This window comes from Aedes albopictus, chromosome 3, assembly GCF_035046485.1.
Source record: "Aedes albopictus strain Foshan chromosome 3, AalbF5, whole genome shotgun sequence".
Lineage (NCBI taxonomy): Eukaryota > Metazoa > Arthropoda > Insecta > Diptera > Culicidae > Aedes > Aedes albopictus.
Window position 1 is genome coordinate 131539943 of NC_085138.1, and position 14003 is coordinate 131553945.

Sequence of the window (14003 nt, forward strand, 5' to 3'; positions counted from 1 at the left end):
CGGCGAAAAAAAGAAAACAGAATCTAATGGTGTCGCTTTAGTCACGAGTTTAACAAATGTATGAAGATATCGATGTTGTGAAGCCAATAAAACACGACAAGCTGCGTTGAGCTGGTCGCGTCGTAAGGATGTCAAAAGCAGTGCCTAAAAAATTCTGCCCAATGATGTTCAATCATTGCGAAAACGAACACAAATACACGAACGGAGTCATCCACCAGCATGACGCCGAGAATGAACATGACAAAGAGAAAGCAAGACAATGAGAGCGACGCCTCGTAGTGTCGTCAACTGTTACAGTAGGGTGCGGGCACCGGTTTTGGCCAGTCTAAGGGAAATCATTTTTATAAAAATAACCAATAATCCTATGAAAACAACCAATGCGTCAAATGAAAGGTTTCAATCTATATTTTGAAGGAAAAATGCAGAAATCAAGCCAATACTTGATTTTTGTATTAAAAGTGGCACTGGCCAAAATAGAAGCTCTGCCGCAGTTTTGGCCATATTCTTAAGTTTGGTTTCTATTTTGGCCAATCACGTGTATTTCTTATGGGAGTGGCCAAATTAGAAGCACCCTGGCCAAAATAGATATATGGGAGCTGATTTTTTAAGGAAATATATTTTTTTCTTCTAGTTTTTAATCAAAATGTGTGGTTTTCACAGCTGTAATCATCATATTGTGTTAGGATCTACTAGTAAAAAATAAATTTACGCCGATTTAGATATCAACAGGGTCAATACCGCACTATGGCCAAAACTCCGGACTGGCCAAAACTGAAGCTTCTACCCTAGTTGAAGTTCAGTTTTGGTTTTCACCGTGCGCTCGGTGAATATGAAATTGATTAGTTTAATTGGAATTGACTTTTTGTGATTTTAGGCTATTCAAGGGACGCAAATGTCGCCCTTTTTTATTTCTTTTTATTCGTGAATTTTAATTTTTTATTTTATTTTATTTTTATTTTATTGATGCACAAGGGGGTCCTAGGGCCAAATCTTCAATGTAGGTCCGAGAACTCGCATCGTCCATAATACACCTTTAACTTTGGGAGTAGGCATAAGTAGCAACCTCTTTAGCCATGCGGCTTTTATGTTTTGCGTGGCCTTAAGGATTGGGAAAGGTGGGAAATCGATGTGGTGTATTGAGCTGTAAGAGAATGTGTTGCTAGTTAAATGGTCAACGTAATTTACCTTTGAGTCGCTTGTTACACGCAGAAAAATAAATTGTAAACACAATTAAATTCTAGTTCAAATCAACCGATTTTTTAGTTTACTATAGCGACAAACTGATTTCTAGTTTAAACTGTACTGTTCTATTGTTTGATATTGCTGACTACATCCCAAATTGGACTATCACACTTTTTTTGATACGCCTAAAAAGTGTGATAAAAGTGCACATTTGCCTCGGATCGTCTCGACGTCTTCGGTGCACTTATGCCTCTATTTACAAGGAATAAGTGCACCGAATACCTCAACTCGATCTGACGTGGTCCTACGCTGCAATCACACTTTGAAGGTCTGTGCACACTATTGTGTCAGTCCAATTTGGGGTGCAGTCAGCAATAATACAAATATTTTCATTTGTCGAAATTTTTGACAGTTTGTTAAAACAAACAGAGATATGGTATTTTCAACATGAAATAATGGATTGATTCAAACGACTGCACTTTTGCCACAAACAAACCCGGAATGTGATTGTGTTGGTGACGGCAGCAACTGCGGCAGCTGGGAAATCTATTTTTAGACCGTCGGTAAGCAGATGGGGAGGAGAACGACTAAAAAAAAAAAAAAAAAGGCGAAACCGATCAACTTTTTGTGGATACTGTCGTGAGTACCTGCGCGTTATCCATCACGGCCAAAGCTGCACTTAGGGGTAAGCGTTTTGAACATTGCAACTTAACTTCAAAACAAAACCAGTAATACTGGTTTTGTTTCTAAGTTGAGTTGCTCTTTCCTGTTTTCGTTCGATCGTGTTGTTTTTTTGTGGTAAGCAAATGTGGCTAAATTTTGGTTATGTTCTTGGAATGCTGCTTCTTCCTCATCGCCATTCCCATCGAAATACGATAAGCCTGTCGTTTTGCTGTCTGTGGTTTCTAACAAACCGTCTTCGTAGTCAAACTTCACCATCTCCTACTGCATTGGCTCTGCCATTGACAATGTCCTTTCAATATTCCAACGAACATCCTCTCATAGCCACATCTTGTCTACAGCTGGATTTCCATGTGAACTAAGGCCTTCAACATTTTTCCCGGGATTTTGTAGATTATTGCTTAATGCATGCATCCGTTCCTGGCACTTTGGAGCACGGCTTAGACATGGCTGAGTACAAACAATTCTTATCTCCAGCGATAATTTTTACCAGCATCGCATCACCGTCGTACTGCATTACTTCCATTTTCCACTGCTATCGCTCCATGGTACTCAGATCAGTCTTGTAAATATTCGACACTTTTCACTACCTTCAATTGGCTCCTTTAGCGGTGTTGAGATAATTCCATATTCTGAATCTGCATGCCAAACTGAGCCGAAATTCAAATTTTCATGAATTTTGGTGCCCGTCAATTTGAAGTTTGTATGCGAGCGATTTGTTGAATCACCCCTAGTTGCATTTTGTACTGGGCGGAGCTGTCAAACAGTTGCCCAGCTGTCAAAAGGTGATTTCAAAAAATCTCTTTGAAATTGATTTTAGGTATCAAAACAAAGTTCTAAAAATCTGAAAAAATCATAGTAGCTCAGAAAAAGGTGCTCTTTCGTATGAAATCAAAAAATTAATACATTTTTCAAAATTTAAAACCCCAATTCGGTGCCGCAGTCGGGTGTCAGCTTGCTTTGTTACATTCATGCGCTACCGCTACCTCTTACACACAACACGAGCGGTAGGACGAAGATCAATAAACATAAACAAAGGTCAAATCAATGTCGTGTGACACGATGACATTTGTCTAATTCTAGCTTTTCGCATGGATTTCAGCCAATTCCGATTATGAATGTTAATATTGAATACGACACACATATGGCCAACACAGCTCTCATTGTGGAAGAAGACAGGACTAACATAAGCCGAACCGTCTCCCGAAGCCGCAATCGTGGTCAAGTGCATTCGTTTGACATTTTTGTTTCGTACGGTAGTTTGATTGCTTGTGTTGCGAATGTCGGAAACAAAGGCAGCCGAATATCGACGAAAAGGTGTCAATGACTGTGATCTCTAACAAGACTGACTCAGATACATGAAAATATAAAAGAAATGTTGGTAGCGCTTTTGGTGATACTTTCACGACGGCCATTCAGAATGGTTCAACGGATGCAGATGAGAAGATCATCCCTGCTGGCTAGCAGCGTGCATCAAACTCAGTTGAAGATGAAACTTAAAATATACGAACACGAAGAGCAACAAATAGACGAACGCGAATATTCTAAGAAAAAAAAAAGAATGATCTTTCATGCGATCTTCGAGTGATCCTCACAAGCAACATCTTTCGTTCAGGCACTTTTGAATGTACGTATGCAACTTGTTCTCACAAGAAATCTGCCTCGACCAAGTTGGCAGAACGCGCCCATACCCCTTTCTTAACCGAAGGGCAGGGCTTTTTATTCATGAATTTTAACTTAGGCTAATTCTTCACACATATGTTGCCCTAACTCTATTTATTATGTTTGCTTTAGGTGGACTTTTTTGATTTTTAAACGTGCTCAAACCAAAAATATCATGTGAAGATGAATATGCTGGCTTTGAATATCAGTGGATGGTTGAAATTCAGCAGACAGCGAGGTAATGAGTTTTTCATCGCTTGAACTTCATAGAGTGCCACTTGTGTTGTCTGCTATTCTGCTATTCTGCTATTATTAAAGCCAGGGGATTCGCCCTTCTGCGTTGTCTTTTCACTAGGCAATACGTCTACTACCGTGTATGTACCAAACTTTGCGCAGTTAAGAAAAATCAAATTTCTAGTCGTTATAAAAAATACAAACAAACAAAATATATCATGAACAACATGCTCATACGATAGACTAATGATCCTTCTTTGAGTCTGCAATATAAAAAAAATCATAATATTAACCAAAAAACACTTAAAATTGAAAAACTATTCCATTGCCTTGTTCCTAACTTTGCGCACAAAATCTTCGATTGTTCCTAACTTTGCGCATAGTGTGCCTAACTTTGCGCATGCTATGAATTTCTCAAAAAGTAATCAAAAATGCTATTATTTAATGTTAAACTAAAGTTATTCAGATCAGGTATTGTGCCCTTAATTGATCTTTGTTGAAATACTTTGTCCTACGAGGGAGGGGGAACGGAGGCCTCCGGAATTCTTGATTTCGTCTGCGGTTCGTACTAGGCACCTACCGTGTGAACAATCCAAACTTCATGAGGGGTTGTTTCCAGTGACTAAAGATCAAAGGTAAAAGCTTTCTGATAAATGAAGTGACCGTTACGGATAGGAACAATAAGGGGTCATTTAAATACGACGTCCATCTATGGGGGGAGGGGGCTGGGGTTGTCTGAGATAGTGTGATATGTCATGTATTAGGTATACTATGAAGCGTGACGGGGTGGCCCAGGGGAAGAGGGGGTTCTCAAAAGTCTTAAAAATGGTGGACGTCATATTTGAATCGTCCCTAACATTGACCGCCGGAAAATCCAAATGAAGGACTGTTCACAAATCACGTTTCATTGTAGACAGATGGAGAGTGACTGACATAGTGCTACGGTTCATACAATTTTCTACTAATTTCTATACAAAATCTGCTACATGGCGGAGAGGCAGACCTGAAATTATCAGTACTGGTGTTACATAATATTTAAATGGTTCATAAGTCATGTATTCACGTTCAACAAGCATTTACTGAAAGTGCGCAAAAATTAGGAACACAGTGCAAATAATGGTTCCTAACATTGCGCACCACTATTTACTAATTAAATTGAAAAATTTCTTACGAACTGTGATTGATATTACTAGAATATCACCTTTTTTGTCAATTAACTGCAAAATTAATCATCGTTGCACAGTTTTATCGAGGAAAATGTTGATTTTTAGTAGAGTTACTTCTTGGTAACCGTGTTAAGGCGAGGCAAAATTTGACATTTTTGTGTATTTTTTGTTTATTATTCAACATAAACAAAGATTTTATGGACATTAAATATTTGTCAAATAATGTTTATGTTTACACAATGCTAGTGCAATGATTAAACTGGTGAATATGTTGACATTTAGTTATTTGTTTCGTTATTTTACAAGAATGCGCAAAGTTTGGACCTGCGCAAAGTTAGGTGCGCACACGGTAATTGATGTTTATGGGCTTGCCGGACCAAGTCATGTAGCTAAGCCAAACACCCCACCTACAACTGTTGGTTAGGCACCATTGTCCCGCCCACTGGTCTTTTACAGTTAGTTGTAGGTGCATGTGTGCGTGTAAGTATTGGAGTGTGTGTGTTAGTGTTGGTGTATTGTAGACGCTAACTCGTTCTAATCCATTCTGATTGCTAACACCCTATTGAACCATTACCCTTAAATTTGGCAATCTATGAAATAGAATGAGTTAAGGCCTTCCCGGATAAAAACTAACCATAGGGTGTATGGTGGAAACCATTCCTGCACCATACAGTGTACCAGCTACAATTATCTATATTGTAATGAAATTGTTCACTAAAAGCTTCGCACATTGTAGCTACTAAATGTATAGTACATTCGATTTTTATGTAGCAATATTATACTGTTTTTCTTACGTTTGAACCATTCACTTTTCCGAAACATTATTTTTCCGTGCATTTTTAATTATTTATTCAATTTTAGATTTTTTTTCGTGCTTTGTTTTGTTGATGTTTGTGACTTTTTTGATGCAAAGCAAAGGAAAGAAAAAAAATAAGTTGAAACATCAACTTGAAGTCAATAAAATGTTTTAATAAGTAGTAAACCAGATGTCTTAAGAACTGCAGATCTAAGAGATATGGCGAGCTAGGTATGTAGAGTGCGATGAGAGGAATACGATTGACGAACTTTATCTTTGACGTAGAGCCATCTTTAACATATGGGCTGGACTGAATATTGAAAGAAATTCTAATATAGGTTCGTCTGTGGGTTCGCTTTTTAACCTAACTTATACTTGAATCGAACTTGACAGTTTTCTCATGAGTTGTTATGTATTTCCCCGTGTATTTCAAACTTTAGTCGAACTGGAGCCTCAATATTGCAATAACGGTTAAGCACGCTGTAATGATACTTATGTACCTCGTCACCCACTTCATGCAACTACATTAGTGGTCTAATAATACTTAGCGCGCTCGGCATAGTTCCAACATGCCGCTCAAAGTGTTGCCACAAATAATGCTTACCCGGTTATCTGGCTGGTGTAAGCTTCAACTGTTAATGCAATCAGAGACTAATCAGACCTCGACTCAGACTTAGACGTGGGCGATCCAATATATGAAAGGTTATCCAAAACGCTCTGGAGAATTCCCAAAGCGCATTCTCATAATGCTAGTAAGCCTAAGATGCCATTAACAGGAGGAAAATGACAAGATAATATAACATTATATGGTTTATGTAATGTAAACCAATACAACACAACAAAAGAGAACCATTCCAAAACCATTTAATTAAATGTATAACCAGTAGTGAAACCACAGACAAACAGACATACTGTTTTATGAATGGATGACGCTACGGGGGAGTCGTCACCTGCTAAATTGTTACATCGAGCCGAGGGAAACAACACCTGCAAACGAATGCTTCGGATTGAGCATTATAGTGAGTGAGTTATAGGTGCTAGTGAGATGCCAAACGATGTTTTTGAAGCAATTTTCTTCTAAGTAATATGTCTGTTTGTCTGTGGTGAAACTACAATTAAAAACAATATATTTACGGTACATTTAATTGTATACATTTATTGAAACCATATGTGTACCATATAATGTACGGTTCATTGAAACCCACGTACCAGTATTTATAACAAGTCATTTACAATATAATGTATGGTTTTGCAAAAAAATATATATGGAGAAAAATATTTTTTTATATTGTTACGATACTTAACCACCCGTATAGTATATTGTAAAAATCTTATTTACAATTTACTGTATGGTTTCTACATTACATTTTATTGTTTTTGTATTTTTATTTTTACAGTGGTGTCTATTGTAAAAATATGGTTTTAAATAGTACTGTTAAAATACAACGTTCGGTTTTTCTACTGTATTTTTTATTCGGGTTTTCTTGTGTCATCACAAAATGACTTCTTCAGAATCATCATCCAAATCCAACTTAACACAGTATTGCACTAATACATTTACGTAAGAAAATCGACGCTTACCTTTTCTCTAAAATTCTCCACTTCACGCAAGATATTTTGAAAAGAAATATAGAATACACTATTCCAATTAAAATTCTCTTTAGAACTATCTATACCACAAAGAAATATTTTCACTCAAACTTGAAAATTATTCAAATTTGTCTCAACCGCACCAAGAGTTCGATGGCAATTTTTACCACCCACCACAATACAACGACGACGGCAGCAGCGCGACGCGACGGTGCTGTCCGGCGCACAATCATCGATCATTGAACGATCTTGCGGGCCAATTCATCAATAAAATCAATCAAAATCATTGAAATAGTAAACTCAAATTTATCGATTATACGACGTAAAATCGAAAACTATTCTTCGAATGATTATTGTTGTACTTTGAATCACATATGACAGTAATAAAAGCAAATAATTTTTATTTGTGAAATCTCCGCATTGTCCGCCAACACTGCTGCTGCTTGCAAACATCAACAGCGGAAGAACATATTAAGGGTCTGTTCCAATTGGCGAATTAAAATTAATTTTTACTTAAATTTGACAGTTCGACACTTAAACTTGACAGTTCTCTTAAGGAAATAATTATCGAACTGTCAAGTTTAAGTGAAAATTAATTTTAATATTTCAATTGGAACAGACCCTAAGAGTATTTGATCATTTTTAGCTTATTACACATAAAATTCGGTGTTTTTCGTAATATTGAGACATGTTTCATTGTTATTTAGCAAAACAGAGTAGTCTACTACTTGAATTGCTTTTAAATGATTAATAATCTTGAAATGTTTACATTGGTGAAAGCGAGACAAAGAGGTGCTTTTTTGTTTGTTTGTTTATAGAACAAATGTGAAAAGGCAACACCACTACTGTTGCGCTCGATGATTGTTAGAAACAAGAATCGAAAAAGAAGTGCTGAAATAGGAGTGATACAGGGAGTCACCTTAAGGCTGAAGAAGTCGGCGTCGGTGGTGTAGTGGTAAGCGTGGTTGCCTCTCACCCCAGTCGGTCGGGGTTCAATTCCCGTCGACGCCGATGGGATTTTCTGAGACATAAAATCCGTGATCACGTCTTCCCTCGGATAGGAAGTAAAGCCGTAGGTCCCGGCCCATGTGTTGATGGGTTCGATATGTAGGGTCCTCAGGTGTGTTGGCTGTCTCCCTGGGGCGTCGGAATTGAGGCTTAGCTCCTAGACCCAGCCGACGTAAAACACAACTGGCTCCGAACGGTGCTAGTTGGCCAGAAAAAAAAGAAGAAGAAGGCTGAAGAAATCGTCACCAATGCAACCGCCAACACTGAGCACTCAATGATGTCGGCCTTATCAACGACGACCCCCTCAGTCCCAAACCCAATTATTCCACACTACCCAAGTAACCACCCTGCTGAAGCCGTATGCACCGCACGCACAAAGCACACACACGACGTTCGATAGAGCAAATGTCTATTGGAAGTAGCGTATAAAGAGCAATGCGTTTTAGTTCGTGGAAGGCAGAACAACGATGGATTGTGCACTGTTGGGAGATTTGTAAGATAAGATAGTTTATATGGTAATTATTAACTGTTAAATTAATTATACTTCAATAAATTTGCAGTTTTTGAAGCTGCTTGAAATAGAAGCTGCTTTCAAAATGGTATTCTAGTTCCGAAAGTACCACACGCCCCAACACTAACAGTATGGTCACTTGGGTATCCCTGGATTTTTGACACGATGGTCAGGGGATCACAGCCATCAAAACGTTCCACACTTTATCAGGGCTTACGACCTGTAGACATGACGAATTCTCAATAGTTTCAAGCTCTTTCGGACCTTCCGCTATGGGAGACCATCATGGCTAGCGGTGTTAGAGAGTGGCACTTGTGTTGTCCAGACGATAATCAAAACAAATCTACGACGCAAAAGCCACTGGGCGTCGGTGCGGATGATTGTAATTTGTCAAATTAAGACACTGGTTCGTAGACCCCGAGGACGGCATTTTGAGGGTTGGTGGTCGAATTAAACGAGCGTTCATACCGTACGACAGCCGCCACCAAATACAACATATCGTCGGCTTGCTGCAATAGGGGCACAACTCAATGTGAATTTTCAGAATGAGCGTTTAAAAATTGGTAACCTTGAAGCACCTCCTGCAAGTTCACTTATTTCTCTCACCATTTGACAAAAGTAAACGAATTTTGTATTATGAGGAGGGACTAATTGACTATCTGTTTCAGGAATTTTCGAATACTATTTTTCAACGACTATTGAAAAAGTTGACTGATTTTGAGTTGTGCCTTTATTGCGGAAAATTGGAGAAAATGCCAAAATCTCGTGTTTCTCAACGAATTTCGGAACGGATCTTTGTGAGATGAAAGTTTACATGTTTTTCATCATTTGCCATTAAAATCTCAAAAATGACACATTTTGGGATGTACCCCTATTGCCGGAAATCAACTATATTTTTCAATAAAAACAAACAACAACGTATTGTCTGATGGGTGGAAGTCACCTAATCAACAGACGATCGCATATGATGTTGAATAGGATGCTAAAGTAGAGGTGATATGCGTACACTTCACACGCGGTAAATGGAAGCAGATACACAAATAGTCACAATTAAGATGCAACATCATTTACGACTTGGTGTTAGCTGGGCAGGACTGCTATACACTCGATACTTTTTCATCAAATAACCGAACGTTCTTTCAAATAATAACGTACAAGACAACATTTTCAGCTTATCTCATTTTATTCTATCTAATTTCACCCTGACTCAATACCTCTCCCTCATCGGAAAGCGATTTTCTCATCCTTCGGAACTCACCGGACGATTTATCATCCGATATGCTGGTACTGCTGAAAGCTCCAGTGTCCCTACGATCAGCAACCGGTTCTCTACCGTCTGACACAGAATCGGAATATTCTCCCCTATGACGAACAATACCACCAACCATCCAGCTTGAGCTCAGGCTCACGTCACCATCAGTTCCGCTGGAAATTCTTGAACGACATGACTCACTCCACGAACGAACTGATCCGGGCGAATGTGACCTTATGGAACTTTCATCCAGAGGAACTCCTCCGCGATGGCTGATCCTGCTAACCGAACGACTATACGATTCCAAAAATTTTTGAGCAGCTCGTTCTGCAACGTCCCGCGGTGGAGTAAGAGATTTCCTGAAGCTGCGATTGCGACCGTCCTCACAGATTTTCTGAATCGTTTTGGAATACCTGGGATTTTGCTCTAGGACTGCTCGTTGAAAAGCCTTTTGATCGAAGCTTGGTTCGGGATCAGCGGTGTCTAGCTGTGGACGACATCCGAAGCAGCTGCAAGTAGTGGTGGCTTCATGGTTGGTGACCCCAGTGAACTGATTTTCCTGACGAAACGATCCAATTGTTGATCCGTCCAAGTTTCTAGCGTAACGATCCTTCAACCCCTCAATTTGCTTTAGGTTCTGCTCGCAGTTTCGAGTGATTTGCGTAATGTTTCGTGTTTCTCCAGCAATCACCTCCATGTTTTGCTTCAAAGTGTCCAAATTTTCCGTCAACTGGTTTCCTAGCTTCATATTTTCCGACTGCACTTGAATGGCGGATTTCCAAATACGGAGGTTTTCCAAAAATTTGGACGAACTTGAAGCATCCGGACAAGGCTCGATAGAATCATCTGCAGGCGGTGATTTCGCGGGAGTCTTTGGAGGGCTTAGAAGCCGACAGGGAGGTGATGGTACTTGCAGTTGAACAGATACTTTGGATGTGGCTTCATTTGGAACTATGGGTGATTCATTCTTGTAGGATACACTGCTAATATTTCCAATAATCTTGGTTTTCTTAGTGGCCTTTGCTGTAGATTTGAGATTCAGTATGTTCTGTAAGTTGTCTGCCGAATCGCTGTCACTGGAATCTGCTTCAAGTATTAATTCCTCAGCGCTGTCATCCGAGTTTGAATCTGATAGATCAACGAAGAGTTGTTGATTTGATGGGGTACGTGCTTTGCGTACATCGATAAACGGTTGAAGATAACGATTCGTTTTTGGGCTATTAGATGACTTATCAACACATTTCTGGTCGATTACTACTTCAGAACTTTCCTTGCGAACAGTTTTCGCAGCATCAGCAGGTCTTGCTTCAATGTTTTGATCATCCACAGGACTTCGGGTTTCTGAAACCGGATTCATTCCACCATGTTTTATTTCAACGTACATCAAGTTGCTGGGACGATTCTGCGCATTTTCACAACGTTTCTCATCCAAAATGTTGATTCGGCACGTCTCTTGAACCTGTAGACAAGCTTTCCAATCGCCTTTAATGCTTATCACAGGTATCACATGTTTCGTAATCGCTGGCGTAGCCGGAGAAGATTTTTCGTCCTGTACCTTTTCGGGTTCCTCGTTGGTTTTCGTCACTTCCTTGTCTTCGTTGATAGCACAATGAACAAGTCCCTCTGTCAAGTGTACAACTTTTAACTCTTTTGGTTGATCAACTTTCTGTTGCTCCTTTTGCTTCGCCATTAGGTCATTCTTCTTTATCCTTCTGGGAAAGATGCTTCTCTCAGAGCTTTCATATGATAATTCTGGATGCTGTTGTTCCCATAGCTGGGAAGGGCTGAGCTTGCTACAGTAAAACCTGTAGATTTTTCCAGACGATTGCGGAGTTGTAGGTTTCTTAATAATCGGTGAAGTGCCGGATGCAACTGAACCCGTTGCCAATGCAAGGTTATTAGAGTGTTTGGCGACACTTTTGCTTATGAAATTGACATTTACTCCAACATTCCTAACTTTCTTCAATCCACTAGATGGGCGTTGATTGTTCAGTTGATTTTTCTCTGGTGATTTATTACTGCCTGGGCTCTGCAAAGTAATAAAAAAGTCGACAAAACATTAAAACTCTGACTAATCCTCAGACGATGGTAAACTTTACCGAAGATGAAATGCTTCTATATAGTCTCATCATAAAGGAAACGAAAATACTGAACCTCAACCAGTGGTTAAATATAGTAACAATAAGTTGGATGATTGGATGTCCTCGACGTCCTCATAAACATTTCTAAAACGGAATCAAATTAGACAAAAAATCATAATACCCACGCTGTTTACATCATTTAATTGGAGAAATGGAGAATTGATCATCTCACCATACAAAAATAAAACTCACTACTTTCTATCTAGTAAGTAGAATAACTAGCCACAGAATGTCAATGTAGCGAGTGTTCGTGTGGCCAACATCTAGTTTGCCACGCCCTTACAGCGTCAGTACCGATCCCACAAATGTCAAACCAATTTGTAAACCCAAAACAAAACATCCACAACAACATATGTATTTAAAAAAAGTGGATAAACACATCTGAGGTATGAAATAAAATAAAATATTTTATTGGTTACAGCGCCATTAGCGATCTAATTTTTCATACATCTACTATCTAGTACTTTACTGATTACATCCTATTATGAAGTTAGTTTGGCTAAAAAGTAAATTTACCTTGATTTGTGGCTTGGGAATTCTCTTGATGATTCGAATGGCTGTAGCACAATTGGTTCCAGCTGATTCCTTATCTTTACCGCCATTGATCCACTTGGGCGGTGTATTCAGCTTTTTATTGCTCTTCCTTTCACTTCTCGCACATTGTACACCATGCTCTTGTGACTGTTTCGACTTCGGAAACCCTATCTCATTTTTCGTTTTTTCAACGAATTTTTTGGAATATTCAATCAATTCATCGATATCCTCGTCCTTCAACACGAGTGCACTATTTTCGGAGTCACTTTTTACTGCTTCTAATTTTTTTACAATTGGCACGCCATCCGGTTGATACAGCAGCTTATCAATTTCTTCGTACAGTTCCTTGAATGCATTTGCCGCATCATCGTCCATGGTGATGTGCCGCACCGCATGAAAGCACGTGTTAAAGCCTTCAACGTTCACTTACATTTGTGCGCCAAGTGCATACGCGAGGATAACGGAAGCAATGAAATCCAAAATAAATTGAGGAACATTATGGTAAACGTAACATTTAGGTAACCTACCTTTCTTGAAGGGGTGGGAAGTGGCAATCGACATGAGCTAGCACGATATGGCAAACGATTTTTCATGGTCGACTGATCCGTGTGCGGTGCAGCTGCAAATTGCAAGTGCCACCCTCCATCCAACTGGCTAGCATTGAATACAAGTTTGTTTACAAACTGAAACCATGGTAACCCCTGTTAGGGTTCAAGATTGACCGTGTCATAGGACGCACATTTTCAGTTTACATATTGTGCTGACCAACCTTACAATTTTATACTTATTTTCTTTTCCCATGGTGGTAGCATTAGGTGATTCCGCTTTTTGAACCAGCTCTCTTCATTTTAGTACTACACACTTCGAAAAAATCATGTAATTTTGTGTCATTTTACTCCGACATATAGCAGCGAATTAAATGACACAAAATTAAGTTTGATCTTACTTTTACAAGAGGCGGTTTGGAGCTTGTTTGTAATTTTACTGCATGGGTCTTTTTGGCAGTTACATAACCTCAATTCACCCATTCGTTTATCAGAACTCTAACCCCGGGTTTTTCTTCTTATAAAACACAATAAAGACCAGGTATCTTATTTCAGTATATTTTATTCAATTATCGTTACTTTGGGCATGCAATTTTAATTACAACATGTAGTTTTGCACTCTCCCAGACCAAAATCTCGAGCCGAAAGTTCTCTTCCTGTTTTTGGACACAGCACACTTCCCTATCGTTGCCCGCTGGAAC

The 14003-nt window shown here is 39.1% G+C and overlaps 1 protein-coding gene across 2 annotated transcripts; it reads right to left on the reverse strand.

The window, feature by feature from the left end:
* Window positions 1-9105: 9105 nt before the first annotated feature.
* On the reverse strand, window positions 9106-13558 carry LOC109622354 (uncharacterized protein DDB_G0284459-like). 2 transcript variants are annotated; one of them, XM_062857085.1, is made up of 2 exons: window positions 12182-12321; window positions 9106-12111 (listed from the first exon to the last, which is right to left on the reverse strand). In XM_062857085.1, the coding sequence occupies exons 1-2, from the start codon at window positions 12212-12214 to the stop codon at window positions 10018-10020; spliced, it is 2127 nt and encodes a 708-aa protein (XP_062713069.1). In that variant the 5' UTR covers window positions 12215-12321; the 3' UTR covers window positions 9106-10017. The 2 variants fall into 2 exon arrangements, with proteins under 2 accessions (XP_062713069.1, XP_029734507.1); XM_029878647.2 differs by lacking the exon at window positions 12182-12321 and adding an exon at window positions 12740-13558 and having other exon boundaries at window positions 9107-12111.
* Window positions 13559-14003: the final 445 nt, after the last annotated feature.